This window comes from Pan troglodytes, chromosome 9 (genome assembly GCF_028858775.2).
Source record: "Pan troglodytes isolate AG18354 chromosome 9, NHGRI_mPanTro3-v2.0_pri, whole genome shotgun sequence".
In the NCBI taxonomy this organism is placed as follows: Eukaryota; Metazoa; Chordata; class Mammalia; order Primates; family Hominidae; genus Pan; species Pan troglodytes.
In genome coordinates this window covers 130,767,339-130,782,117 of record NC_072407.2, presented here as the reverse complement: position 1 = coordinate 130,782,117, position 14,779 = coordinate 130,767,339, and the positions used below count along the sequence as shown (strand labels likewise).

Sequence of the window (14,779 nt, the reverse complement as noted above, 5' to 3'; positions counted from 1 at the left end):
TCTCTGAGCCTCAGTTCCCAGCCTCCTAGAATTACCATGAGTTTAAATCCAACAACACCTTTAAGAGATTTTATATCCGTGCCTCGGATGACACTACAGGCCTTTGGGGGCCCAGAATGCCACTACTCCAGAGGGGCACCGCTGGCATCGTGCTCCAGGGGGCGCTGTTCACTGAGACTGCCACAGCGTGTGTCTCCAGCAACGGGCAGCAGACTACAGAAGCCCATTCTGGCCGCCTTAATGGCCATTCCACACTCTCTGGAGACTGTTATCAGCCCCAGCCTTTTTCTTCATTCATCTGTGCCTTGCACTTCCATTTTTACCTTTGTTTACCTTCTCAACCCTGGCTCAATCCACTTATATCCAATAAAGCAACACTTTCCCTTAAAGTGCAGTACTCTGAATTTTAGAAGAGAAAAATTCTTAGAAAATCTCTAGCATAGCCAAGTAGCTCCCATTGTGTGGCAGTGAGTTTCTCCTGTCGCCTAGGGTGCTCCAGCTCCTTGTCACTGTTCCTCACAGCCCCTGAGGATGTGCTGCTCTCTCTTTAAAACTCTGAACAACGCAGGGATCAAGTGCTTCTTTTGGTCTTTCTTCATGTAGCTGAGACATGCTAGCATTTCTGAAATATCTTAATAAACTATTATGAAGAACAACAGGAAACAATATTGGAAATACAGAGGCCAGGCGTGGTGGCTCACACCCGTAATCTCAGCACTTTGGGAGGCTGAGGGAGGAGGATTGCTTGAGGCCAGGAGTTCAAGACCAGCCTGGGAAACATAGTAAGACTCCATCTCTGCAAAAACAATAACAACAACAAAATCAGCTGGGCATGGTGGTGCACACCCGTGGTCTCAGGTACTTTTTTTTTTTTTTTTTTTTTGAGACGGAGTCTTGCTCTGTCACCCAGGCTGGAGTGCAGTGGTGCGATCTCGGCTCACTGCAAGCTCCGCCTCCTGGGTTCACACCATTCTCCTGCCTCAGCCTCCTGAGTAGCTGGAACTACAGGCGCCTGCCACCACGCCTGGCTAATTTTTTGTATTTTTAGTAGAGACGGGGTTTCACCATGTTAGCCAGGATGGTCTCGATCTCCTGACCTCGTGATCCACCCACCTCGGCCTCCCAAAGTGCTGGGATTACAGGCGTGAGCCACTGGGCCCGGCTGGTCTCAGGTACTTTGAGGCTGAGGCAGGAGGATCTCTTGAGCCCAGGAGGTCGAGGATGCAGTGAGCCGTGATTGCACCACTGCACTCCAATCTGGATGACAGAGTGAGACCCTGTCTCAAAAATAAATAAACAAATAAGAAACAAAAGAAAAGAAATGAAAAAGAAAATACATACAGGATAAGCATTCACCTTCCAAAGCATTGATTTCTGACTACAGCAAATGCGGGCTGCCACCAAAGACTGGTAAGACCTCACAAACACCTTGCCCGGGTTCAGGCTTCACTAGCTCCCAGTGGTGGGGACATCACAGCTTCCAGTGCTTTCCACTGGGACCCAATCAAGGTGCCAAGAAGAGGTATAGGTTTTTGTGGTCAGAGTATAGTTATCTTAGGATAACCCATGGCTTTGGGAAACAAGGTAGCTAGATAGAATTTAAAAGCCGAACTTGAAATTTTTAACTCATTTTAATGGCTTTTTCTATTTAACTTGGCTATATCCTTGATTCTTCACTTCTTCATACAGAAACAAACATATGTACCAATTGCACATAGGCATGTAAGACTTGTGGAAGCCACGGAATGGACTTGGTTCTCACCAAAGGGCTTGTAAAGTGGTTTTGTTGTGTTATAGTTACACTTATTTCCTGTGCTCTTAGGGTCTTCTGTGGTCGGTGCCCTCCAGTCAGAAAGCACCAGTAGTACCCTGTATTTGAGCAAGTTGGACTTTTTGCAGCTGTGGAGAACTGCACCATAAGCAATCATGGGGCGTCTCACTGAGAGGGTTTTGGAAAGGACTTGCGTAGGATCTGGGCATGTTTCAGGTGATGCGGCGGGGGAGGTTTAAGGAAGCAATGCTTTGCTCTGGTTTAGGGGCTGTTAGGGAGTAGTGATGATTCTATGATAAAATATGTTGATAATTCTTATTATCTAGGTGAGAAGACTGACATGAGGCTAAAGCTGTTCTGGGGAAAGAAACAGCAGACACTCATCAGGATGGGGGGATATTCGGCCGTTTTGTGGCTTGGACAATGTTTGTGTTTTGTTGGTGTTCAGACATGATTACAGAGTGGCCTTGTTTTATCCCAATCCATCATGATCTGAGTGGCCTGGTCTGAGGCTGATGATTTGTGAGATTGCTTGTGTTTAACAGGAGCAAGACCCAGCCTCATGTGCCAGGAGAACCAAGACCTCGCTGGTAGTACGAGGTCCCCTTCCAGTGGCCTGCTTTTCCACAGATCCAATCCTAGTTAACGTCTAGGGTGAGAGAAGAACAGCATCAAGCCTCGGTACCGTCGCTCTGTTCAGCCTTGCCAGGGGTAATTCTCTCCCTCTATCCTGTTCCCAAGTCTCCAAGACAAGTCTTTTGCCCTGATTATAGAGAAAACCTTTATAAAACATGTTTGTATTTTCCAGATCTTCTGTTGCGCACTGGGAGGATGGGCTCTGAAGCTAGCATAGTTGATAGACCAGATATGTTGTCAGAACCTTCATCACTCTCACGGAAGCCTTTTCCTCCATTGGCTGTAGTCTCCAATATGGCCCATTTCGCTCCGTGCGTTAGACCCCGACTGGCCTGGACCAGTGACCCCTGATTAAACTGCCATGCTAGTTTGAAATTTGGGAACCAGTTATAATAATTGTAGCTATTTATTGCATAATTACTATTTTCTAGGAACTTTACCTATGCTATTGCATTTAAATCATACAACAATGTTTGAGAGTATATTGTAGCCATTTCACAGGTGAGAAAACTCACCTGTGTCAGCAAAGGTCAGTGGTTTGCTCAGCTCACCTGACCGTTGGGTGGCAGAGATAGGGTTCAAATCAATGTCCGTGCTAACCCGAACTAGAATCCCGTCCACTCTGCCACGCTGCCCCTAGCTGTTACCTCTTCTGGGAACATTACTGGCCAGGATCTCCTATCTTCTCCTGATCCCCTGTGCACAAAAGGACAAGTCATTCAGAAAGTGATACTCTGGATGGCTGGCCCAGAGACGCCTACAGAACACAGTGTGCCTCCTGAGAGTACCAACACCATCAGACCTTGTGATGCTCCAGCCCTTTTTCCCCAAGCTCTCTTCTCTGGAAGGAGGGAGGCACCTAGGAAGGCCCTTGCTGTACTCACACCCTGGAAACAGATACACTCTGGTTCATAGCAGTGGGGACCCAGGAGTATGCTCACCCTACAAAAAAGTAGGGTATTCCTGAAGTGCATTCCCAAGTCTAGCCTGGAAGAGTCCTGAAGCTCAGATGCCCTCTTCTATGCCCATGAGGCCAGGAAAGATGGTTTCTACCAGCCTTGCCAAGTTCTATCTAAAAAGAGCCCATGCTGTTCCCGTGTGAGCTGCCTGATAGTGGTAAAGACATCAGAGATAACTTCTCTGGCATTACCGAACAGAAGGGAAATGCCACTCTCTGTCTACTGCAGGTTCTGGATGTGATAAGTGTAGTCTGTGGAGCTAGATGGTTTACTGCTTCTCGGGGCTCTGAACCTTTGCAGATCCAGCAGGGTGGTGATCCTCCAATAGCTTGAGATGATTTTCATAGAAAACAGGAAGTCCTCCACAGCAGCAGTTAGATGCACTTGTTTTCCTTCCTTAGCAAAGCTGAGTAAGAATACAAGCCCAACACCCACCCAACCTTCTGGGTCTGCTCTTTGGGACTGCCTTAACATCGTGTCCTCAATCTTTTCAAGGCAGCAAACCTGCCACATTACAATTCTTGAATTACTTATTCGTGAACAACTTGAGAGCAGGGACTGTTACCTTGCATTGTTTCCTAGCATAGCACCTGGTATATAGTAGATGCTCAATAAATAATGTGTTTGTTTAATTATATTGATTAAGAAGGAAGAGGCTCTGCCCCATAATCCCATTCAATCATTGCAATGGAAAATCCTCAAGAAATGTTTCCAGATTCAATCGACTGTTGGCAAAGCAGTAATTTTTTCATAGAAACGAATTTCTTCTCCATCACGGTTAGAAAGGGACTAGAGAAAATCATCTGACTTCTCCTCTCAGGCCACATAGCTCATATTTCCTACCTCTAATCTGAAATCCTGACTCTCAGAAATGTCCTAAAGTTACCTAAGGATGTGCATGAGCTATGAGAGGTTTGGCTGAAAGGCAGACTGCAATAAGTGTTTTTTTTTTTCCATTTCTATAGAGGAATAATAGACTTTTAATTCTAAATCAGAAGCGGTAACAGCCATGCCTATTTTCCCTTTCCCCTCTTTGACATAGTGGCTGTTTGACTGCTGAGCAGGCTGGGGTGGTAAGTGCTGTAAGAAATCCCAAATTCTGAACGAATTGTTCTCAAGTGGATGTCTGTGGAAGAAGAGCTTCTGCACCTGGGTTCATCAGATTCAGTAAGGACCACAAACTGTTGGTCCCTCCCTTAAAATGAGCACATACTGATTAAAGTAGATGTTGCATAAAAATGAAGCACATATTTTTATGGAGAAAAGGAAATTCAGGAAGAAAATATGTTTACTTTCAAGAATTTGAAGGGCTGTTAAATGGAGGAGACTTCAGACTTATTTGGAATTTTAATGAGTTTTCTCTGAAGCACAACTAGAAGAATGTTCTTTATAACAGTTTCTCCTTTCGTTCTATGAAAAAAACCTGTCAAATGGTCCACCAAGTGCAGAGTCCGTTGGCCCTAGCTTGCCTTTGCAGCCCAGTGTCTCACTGAGGCTTTCTATGCTCCGTTATTTGCTTACTTGGAACTTCTTTCAGCTCCCCCACGTTTTCTTTCCTCGGTTGCCCCTGCCTGGGTCACACAGAAGACTACCCTGTAGTGTGGTTAGTAGTGCACACACAAGACATCTCCATTAGAGCGGGAGCCACCAGATACTATGTGATATAAGTGACAGTAAGCTCATTGATTTTATATACTCATTGATTAATGTATTTATCATCATTCAGCAAATATTTATAGAGTTTCTACTATATGTGACTCTAACTCATCTTCAGGGCTTGGCCTCAGGGTTACAGTTCTGCTCGTCAAAATAGGTGCTCCCCGGAGTGCTCCCACTGTTTCATATCCTGGCATTTATCACTGGTCATTTCATAGATTATTGACACACTTGCACCACCCTCTCTGCTGAAATGGGAGTTGCATGATAACAAGGACTGAGTCCATTACTTCTCTGATGTCTAGCACAATGGTCAGCACACACAGTCAACATTGGGTATCAACATATCATCATTGAATAGTGATTGATAAATAAATTAATGTATACATAAATGCAATGAGTTTCTGCCAGTTGAAGTATGTTTGCAAAGAAAGGGTGGATCCCCAGCTGATGGGGATCTTTTTAAAAAGTTATTCTTTTTGGCATTATACCAACCATGCTCGGTTGTGGTTGATTTCCTTAGTTCACTTCCCCATTAGACTATGAACTCCTTGAGAACAGGAAGAGTTCTATTTGTCTTTGAAATCCTACAGAACAAGCATACAATCAGTGTTTGGGAAGTGCACAAAATGTCTATTTTCTGAGAATGGATTGTTTATAGAACAAGAATGCTGAGGCACTAAAGAAAAAGTGGCAGTAATGTAATCCACTTGTTTTGCCAAGCCACTAAAAATACCTTGGTAAATATTAGCTAATGTGCAGCCCTTTGCTTGCTATTAAGATTTACTGATTTCAATAGAAAGGAACCTAAAAACTGATCATATTATATAACCCAGACACCAGGGACAATCTCTAATCACCTAAGAGTTCATAAAATACATATTGGCTCTGTCTGTGGTTAGATTAAATGCCATTATCTAAAAAAAGTAGGATCTGTGCAATAATAGGTCTGCCATGTGAATGACAGTTTTGGTTAGTGGATGAATTTATCCTGTATCATTGCATTCTCTAAGAATAATCCCTCTCACTCTGAACAAATAAATCAATAGCATTGGCTAACCCAGTGCATGTAAAAAACACCTTCAGTAAATGCCAGGTTTTCCAGAATAATAAAGACTTCCAACAATAAAGACTTCTTTTTAGTCTGTTTCTTACGTAACTGTTGTATGGAGAGATTAACATGGTATCTTGTTTCTTCCTGGTGTGATCTTACTTTTGTCTTGTAAATATGTACTTATCTATGTCTGTATGTTCACCTGCATCTTTGTGAACCCTTGGAAAACTCAGTATTTCAGTGGGTTTCAGAGAATAGGCCAGGAGATTGATGATAAGTAAGTGTTTCCGGCCAGTAGTTAGGCACAACTTTTAGGAGAAACAAGTGAGCGATAGAGCGTGGCCAAGGAGAGGAAGGCAATGCTGGAACCCAATCCACGCCTGCTGCCCAGAGACCTTAGCTGATGGCTTGTCATGTCTTAGCATGTTGGTATTCAAGCCATGTGATGTTGGAAAGAAAAAATACCTATTCAGCTTGGGGCTTGGTCTGAGAACAACCAATTGCCTTGGTTTAAATCACACGACTCCACTATCAAATTAAGTGTTTCCAAGTTTACACAAATTAGCGTCAGTCCACTGACTGTCGCCTACAATAAATTAGGCTGAGTCTAAAAGAAATCAGTCTGCATAGAAAGACCAACAACCAGCAGCACTTCCTTGCTTTTTCCAGCCATGAATGCTTCCAGTCAGAATGTGTTTGAGACGTTGGTAAGTGGAGGCTGGGGAAATCACCTCTCTGGAAAGCCAGGCAGATAATGTTTCATCATTAATACAGTCATGGAAACTCAACGTTATTCAAGTGATCAATCAGGGAGTACTTCTTCACTCTACAGAAATCTTCTTTACCTTTAAAAGTAAAATGAAATTAAGGGAGTCTAGAGGAGCAGGGTGCTGGGAAAAAAACTCAGAAGTTGGTGTGTTAGGAGCCATCTCTGGAATTATAATGTATGACAAAGAGAATGTGGATTCAATTGATAAATGTTGGTTTTAGAATTTACTATTTGAGCTGAGAGTCACTCTCTGGAGAGCTGGGTAAACAGTGTGACCCTGAATGCACCTGGGAGAGAGGTCAGTCCACATGGGTGTAGACCAGGGTAAAGGATGTGTGTGCAAGGAAAGGAGAAGACCATTTCCTTCTCTGTACCTCACATGCACCATCCCCTAATCCTCACTGGGGACTTGAGGTCAATGAGGGCAGTGTGGGATGAGAGGAGGGCCCTCTTGACTATGTGCATTGCTGTTTATTCTCTTGGCAGCATTTTCTTTTTTTATGTCTTTAGAACCTGCCCTCAACATTTCAAATCACCACAGCTGTGGTTTTCTCGTCACCACTTCGACTTGGTGTTGGCTTCTTGTGTTTTCAGCTGGGTTAAGGCCTTGAACAAGACACTGTGGGATATCACTATTACTTAAAATGTATCACTCAGTTGGTTTCGCTTCCTAGTTCTTACGAATAAACACATTTTTCAAGGGGGATTTTGAAATCTATTTTAAAAACATATTTGCATTTAATGAAAAATACCCTGAAGACATTGCGGACCAGGGTGGGCACACCTTGATATTCTTGGGCATGGGGGAGGAGGTAATCTAGCGTTTATGACTTTGGGTTTCACCACTGTCGGGTGTTTATGGGACAGGCCCTTCACCATTTTGCTGTACAATGGAAGTCACAGTAATGTCATCTATAAAAAATCAATTGAGCAAATAGGATTTTGAAAAATGTAATTCATTCACTGAATTATTTCATTTACGTTTACTGAATAAACAGTAGGCACTCATCAACTGTGCTAGCAATTGTGATATAGGAATGAATAAAGTATGGTCTGTCTTTATGGAGTATTACTTAAATCAGTGCTCCCCAGTCCTCCAGCTTTGGAGTAGGGAAGGAAGTGTTAGATGTGTTGATGGTGGCTCTCATACTATTCCTTTTGGGAATCTTGGGAAACCATGGGGAGAGAGTAGGAACAGGCTTGTAGATTTATGGAGAAGCCCTATGAGACCATCTGGTTGGATCTGAGCTCTGTTCTAAATAGTGTTCAGCATTTAACAAAAAGAAATATGACCAATACTTGTCTGAAAATATTTTAGGGAAGTGTGACTTTAGAATATAACATTTGATAACTGAGACACGGAGTGGTAGAAGCTCCCCTAGACTAGAGGCAGGGAGCCCTATATTCTAGTTGTCATCCTGCCACTGGCTAGGTACATGCATTTGGACAAGTTATTTAAATTTTCTAAATCTCAGTTTTCTCATTTGATAAATGAGAGAACAGAATTGAATTAGGATTTTTCTTGATATATGAGTATCAATAGAAGTACATAGATGATTAGGTAGTATATTGATGAGTGTTTTATTGGTCAGTTATTCATTTTTCTATATCTCAAAAACATACATAATGCTTCAAGTTTGTGATTTCTCAGAAACTAATGCTTAACATAAGGCTAAACTTATGAGAAGGTGATTTAAGTAATATTCAATAAATAAAAATACAGGTCATAATTGGTTATTACAAACATATTTAAGGTTGTGTGAGACTAGTTGAGGTCAGGAAACACTTGAATATATAATCACTTAGTTTGTCTTCATTTCTAGCTCTCTGTAATTATTTTGCCTCTTTATGTTTGAGTAACATGGTCTTCCAGTGGAAAGTTTCTATCAGAAATAGCATTGTGGTATCCAGAATAAACTTGTCAGCTTGCCTAATGATTAGTAACCCAGATAATTTTGAATGATCTTTTCGTAGTTAGGTCTTTTATGTGAGTCACCTAGTTCACTATTGCTATAAACATAATCCTTTTTTGTTTTTCTTTGATATGTTTTCAGATCAGGGTGTTGACAGAAAGTATGTTCAAACATCTTCGGAAATGGGTCGTCACTCGCTTTTTTGGGCATTCTCGGCAAAGAGCAAGGCTAGTCTCCAAAGATGGAAGGTGCAACATAGAATTTGGCAATGTGGAGGCACAGTCAAGGTTTATATTCTTTGTGGACATCTGGACAACGGTACTTGACCTCAAGTGGAGATACAAAATGACCATTTTCATCACAGCCTTCTTGGGGAGTTGGTTTTTCTTTGGTCTCCTGTGGTATGCAGTAGCGTACATTCACAAAGACCTCCCGGAATTCCATCCTTCTGCCAATCACACTCCCTGTGTGGAGAATATTAATGGCTTGACCTCAGCTTTTCTGTTTTCTCTGGAGACTCAAGTGACCATTGGATATGGATTCAGGTGTGTGACAGAACAGTGTGCCACTGCCATTTTTCTGCTTATCTTTCAGTCTATACTTGGAGTTATAATCAATTCTTTCATGTGTGGGGCCATCTTAGCCAAGATCTCCAGGCCCAAAAAACGTGCCAAGACCATTACGTTCAGCAAGAACGCAGTGATCAGCAAACGGGGTGGGAAGCTTTGCCTCCTAATCCGAGTGGCTAATCTCAGGAAGAGCCTTCTTATTAGCAGTCACATTTATGGAAAGCTTCTGAAGACCACAGTCACTCCTGAAGGAGAGACCATTATTTTGGACCAGATCAATATCAACTTTGTAGTTGACGCTGGGAATGAAAATTTATTCTTCATCTCCCCATTGACAATTTACCATGTCATTGATCACAACAGCCCTTTCTTCCACATGGCAGCGGAGACCCTTCTCCAGCAGGACTTTGAATTAGTGGTGTTTTTAGATGGCACAGTGGAGTCCACCAGTGCTACCTGCCAAGTCCGGACATCCTATGTCCCAGAGGAGGTGCTTTGGGGCTACCGTTTTGCTCCCATAGTATCCAAGACAAAAGAAGGGAAATACCGAGTGGATTTCCATAACTTTAGCAAGACAGTGGAAGTGGAGACCCCTCACTGTGCCATGTGCCTTTATAATGAGAAAGATGTTAGAGCCAGGATGAAGAGAGGCTATGACAACCCCAACTTCATCTTGTCAGAAGTCAATGAAACAGATGACACCAAAATGTAACAGTGGCTTTTCAACAGGAGTAAAGCAAAGTCTCTAAAGCTCCTAGTACCTAGAAGCATTATGAAGCAGTCAACAATTTAGGGGTACGAAAGCAGGATGAGAGCCTTCAAAGTCTACCAGCACAAAGACCCCTGAGCCCCGCAATTGTGATCCCACAAGACATGCATCTCCACAAGGCTACTGTATTAGAACGTGCAATGCATTTATATGAAACTGGTGTATGGAAGACATAGGTGCTCTCTTGAAATCTTAAATATGATTATTTGAGCTCATATAAGGTGGATTGGAGCAGATAAAATTATCAAAAGTTTCATGAACAGGCCAAACAAAATATTTTTTAAAGTTTCCTTAAAGAAGTTATGAACTTTAGAAAGGATCAGGGGACAATAATAATCTCATTTTGATTCTACTGATAAGAATGACTCCACTTTTAATGTGGACTTTTACTCATGGAAAAATTGTCTCCTAATTTGGGGAGATGAACCAACCAATCAATGACAACAAGAAAACGCTTACACAAAGAACAATTTGAGGCTCTAACCTTCTCATGTGGTACGTTTAGACAGAGGCTAAATCTGCACACTAGAATCTTGATGATACCTTCCTGCAAGACAGAATGCTTTAGTTAAAAGTGGTGATGATATTTCTTTCAATCTGTATTGGATGGCTTAAAGGGCTATAAATCTGTTTATAAAGAGCATTTCCTGCTCTTCCAAGACAGCAATGAGGAGTTGGAAGGTGCAAAGTCAGTAGAGAAGGGAATGTATCATTAATGCACCTGAGAAGAAACAGTTTCATGTGTTCCTCCACCTAGAGTTTGTACTGGAATGCTATGTCTAAAGAAGAAGTGGGAAAGAGAGAGGAATGGGATGGAGCCCCACAGTCAAAATGTTACTATGTCTTTCTTTCCCTGACAGCCCATCTTCCTAAAAGGGACCAGCTTATGGAAGGCTCGACCTTGAGGGGAAGGTTTTACTGTGAAAGTCTTCTTCAGATCCCCACCTGCATCATTCTGAATGTGTCCTGGAAAAAAACTGGTACTCAAAGCTGCTTAGGAATCAAAATATTTTCAGTGTGTTGATTAATATAGTAAATTTCTGAAACTGTGCATGCACTTTGATTATTATTATTACTATGCATTAACTGAGTCAGGTTCCAGGTGAAAATCCTCTTGCAGAGAGGACCCTCTCCTGGAAGGGGCGGGAGGAGTGGAGAGGAAGCAGATAGGACACATTTGTTGTCTGGAGTCCTCAGGAGGAAATGACCCTGGCCACAGACACACCCCTTCCGGTACAGCTCCATCACGCCTCTCCAGTGTGAGTCTTGGCACATAAAACAGCAGCTGCCCACAGTTGTTGGGAGGGATGGCTTATGTTTTTCCATGCCTGGGGTGTATTTGTACAGATCCATGGACCACTCTGGTCCTTCTGACTAAGAACAGTGGGAAGTCTGATGGTTTTAGGGTTGCACACCTTGTCAGTGGCCATAACAGTTGCCATAGCTGGCCCATGTGGAACTCTCACTCTGTGCCTGTGAGTGCTTTGGCAGCACAATTTAATGTGCTGACAGGAAAAAGAAATCAGGTATCACAAGCTTGAGGGAGCTGGAATTCTCTGCTGGCCCACTGTCATGATGTAGCCCCTTCATAAACTGGAGGGAAACTGTGTTGACACTTGTTCCCATCAGCATGCACTCTTCCTGGTGTATTCTCCTGCTGGCTGGCAGCATGCATGTAGATGGCTGGAAGTGAGATGGTCATTAGTAATCCATTCCCTTTGATTGTTTAGGGAGGTGAACAACATACATCTTTCTGATTGGTATTTACTTCTGGGTTATTTGGCGGAGGCCCATCTGCTTCTAAATATCCCTTTGCTAGGATCAAGACACTCTGCACCTGGAGTCTCTTTTTTAATGGAAATTCCCATTGACCCTCTAGCAACCATTAACACAGGTACATCCAATTAAGCCCCTAGGAAAAGAGGCCTGGAACAGGTAACTTTTGATAGGTCTAAGGACTGGCTGGAACCCCAAAGCGCATAAAACTCCTGTGCATTTTAAGAAAGGGGGTAACAAGGGAATGGGTGCTCAAGTAGTAAAGAGAAATGAAAAATAGCCCGAGAAGGCCAAACTGCTTGTAGGTTAACACCACTGCTAAAGGCAGCCTTATTATTACAATGCAGTGACATTTTTCCCGGTGGAATCTGACTACATCAGTACTGCTATTTGCTACAGATGCTGGGTTATTCTATTTGCTGATTTCAAAAGCACGTCAACTGTTCTAATTTCCTTCGTGAAAAACTGCATCCCATGATGCATTATTATATTCAAAATTTTCCTTGAGACTGATTCTCTTTGAATTGCCCAGTTCATCTCTGTTGCTATGGGGATTTTGACTAAGAGCGTTTGATCCTGGTTGAATCTTCCTGGACTTAGGTTGGCTCAAGCTCCAATATTTAAGAGTTCAGATTTGGGAGGTTGTCTTTAATGGAAAGCACTAAATGTTTAAAAATTATTTATTCCTTAAGAGAGAAAAGGTAGAAGGGAAAGATCCTTTTGTGTTGCCAAATCTAAGACATGGGCTGATAGGTGACTGTCCTTCTCTGTCCATCACTAAGGGGATGTGCAACTGGACCTTCCAGAAGAACTCCCTGGGCGGATTGCAGAGACGGTTGAGGAAGTGTCTTCCTTGGGGATTTTTCATGAAACAGAATATGGGTCCTCAACAGGATGCTTCTGTGAATAGCACGGGGATCTTTCCCTGTCTAGAACAAACGTTAGGACAGCCTTCTGATGGAAAGAATGCAAATGAACCCGGCCCCGCCCCTGGGCCGTTGTCGCCTGCCATTACAGGAAGTGTGTGTCAATCAAAGCTTGACAGGGGAGATAGAGCATTTTATTTTGGAAGCCAGAAGTTTGAGAACAATGACTGGAATTTCCTCTTTCTGTCCGGCAAGGGCTGTTTGTCATTGGGGAGATAAAAGTCCAGGGGCAGGGAATAAAGGTTATCGGGAACTGCGCAAGGCAGAGCCGTGGGGGGTGGGGGGGGGGGTGGGAGGAGCGGTTATGGAGGAAATCTATTTCAATGCCTGTCATTAAGTTTCCATTAAAAGAACATTCAGTTAGGAATTCAAAAATAATTTAATCTCCCCAGCCAGATGCACCCAGCTGGACTCCTTGGAGCTGAGCCCCTTGGAGAGGGAGATTTGCACCACCGGCTGCAGGGGCCGGGAGCTGGGGTGCGTCTCTACCCAGCGCACTCTTGACTGCTTGGGTTTTCTGGAAGACATCGGTATCCTTCAGACAAGTGGGAAACCCCAAGGCTTGTGCAGTGGCAGAAGAAAGTTATTTACTAGGAGTTATTTACTACGTTGTTACCATGTCCGAGGTTCTGTTTACAGCATTTTATATGCAGTCCCTCATGTAATTTTCCCAACAATCCTATGAGGTCAAGACTATGATTATACCTTTATTTCACTTGAGGCAGCTAAGGTAAGGAAGGTGTCCAGAGACACTACCTGGAAAATGGCAGGGCTGGCATGCAAACCCCGGGCAGTCCGCCTTGAAAGCCCATGAGTTTAAAATCCCTCGTCGACATCCTAGGAGGGACCATCCTCTGAGCAGATTCCCCAGGGCCATCGCACATTTCCCTGAAACCCACGGATGACTGGCGCATGCTCTTGGGATGCGTCTTATACTTTGGGAGAAACCACTCATTGCTCAGCACAAGACAGAGCCCTGGCGAGTGCTGAACGAACATCTCTGGAATTGCAGGTTCCAGGAAAAGGCAGTTTTTTCCCATGAGCTCTAGGTCATCCACCAGGTCAGTATACGGAAGTATCATGGGTGTCCTGAAGATTTGATTAGCCCATTGGTGCAAAGTATCTTCCTAATACTAATACACATACTTCTCTCTCTAAATATACACAAACACTAAATATATATACTAATTATATATATATAATTAAAAACTATGTGTGTGCATATGTATGTATACACACACACACACACACACACATATTTATATTTCAGTCTTTGATGTAGAGGCAGATATTATTTCCATTTTGACATGGGAAGTGGAGCCTCAGCTCTCCCTGGAGAACAGCCCCTGTGTTCTCTACTCACCTCTGTATTCCTAGCACCAGCAGAGTTCCTCACACAATCCATACATGGTTATAATGAATAAAATAAACCAATGAATGATTTGCTCAAGGTCTACATGGCTAGTAGTGGATTCAAACCCACATCTGTCCAATGAGCTTTTGACTGACCTATGTCATCGACATAGGTCATTAGTCATTAGTCAAGGGGCCTGGAAAAATGACTTAACTTCGTTAAGCCCCAGTTTCTTTATTTGTAGAATGGAGTTTTGTAATAGAGTTAAGGAGGGGATTCAATGAAATAATGGATGTGAAAAATCCATCTGTTGAAAGTAAATGGCTGTGGATATGGCAACACGAGGTGGGAGCAATGGGTTTGAAGGTGAGGAATGAAGGGGAGGACACTGGTCCCAGAGCAGACCCTGAGCCTGATGCTTCAAGGGCAAAGAAAGCAGAGCCCAGGGTAGGGCCTGATGGAGACCAGTGGAGGCCTGGGACAAGAACAGTGCCTGCAGGGGTCTGTCCCAGCTGGGATAGGCTATGAGTTGGGGGGATTTGAGTAGAATCCTGGTGCTTTGGGTTTGTCTTCAATTCAAGAGATGCTCATTTTGGGTTTACTGTGAGCCAGGCACTGGGCAGGCAA

The 14,779-nt window shown here is 43.2% G+C and overlaps 1 protein-coding gene across 7 annotated transcripts in view; it reads left to right on the top strand.

Annotated features, from left to right (window-relative positions):
- The window catches only part of KCNJ1 (potassium inwardly rectifying channel subfamily J member 1), a 29,382-nt gene extending 18,236 nt beyond the window's left edge, over positions 1–11,146 (top strand). For 5 of the 7 annotated variants that reach the window (XM_001151011.4, XM_001151272.4, XM_009424479.3 and 2 more), the window contains one exon: positions 8,900–11,146. In XM_001151011.4, the coding sequence (XP_001151011.2) occupies positions 8,921–10,039 (1,119 nt within the window). In that variant the 5' untranslated portion in view covers positions 8,900–8,920 and the 3' untranslated portion in view covers positions 10,040–11,146. Of the gene's footprint in view, positions 1–2,316; positions 2,483–6,381; positions 6,784–8,899 lie in introns of those variants that run through there. The other 2 variants (XM_016922262.3, XM_522246.6) reach the window with 2 other exon arrangements.
- The last annotated feature ends 3,633 nt before the right edge of the window (positions 11,147–14,779 follow it).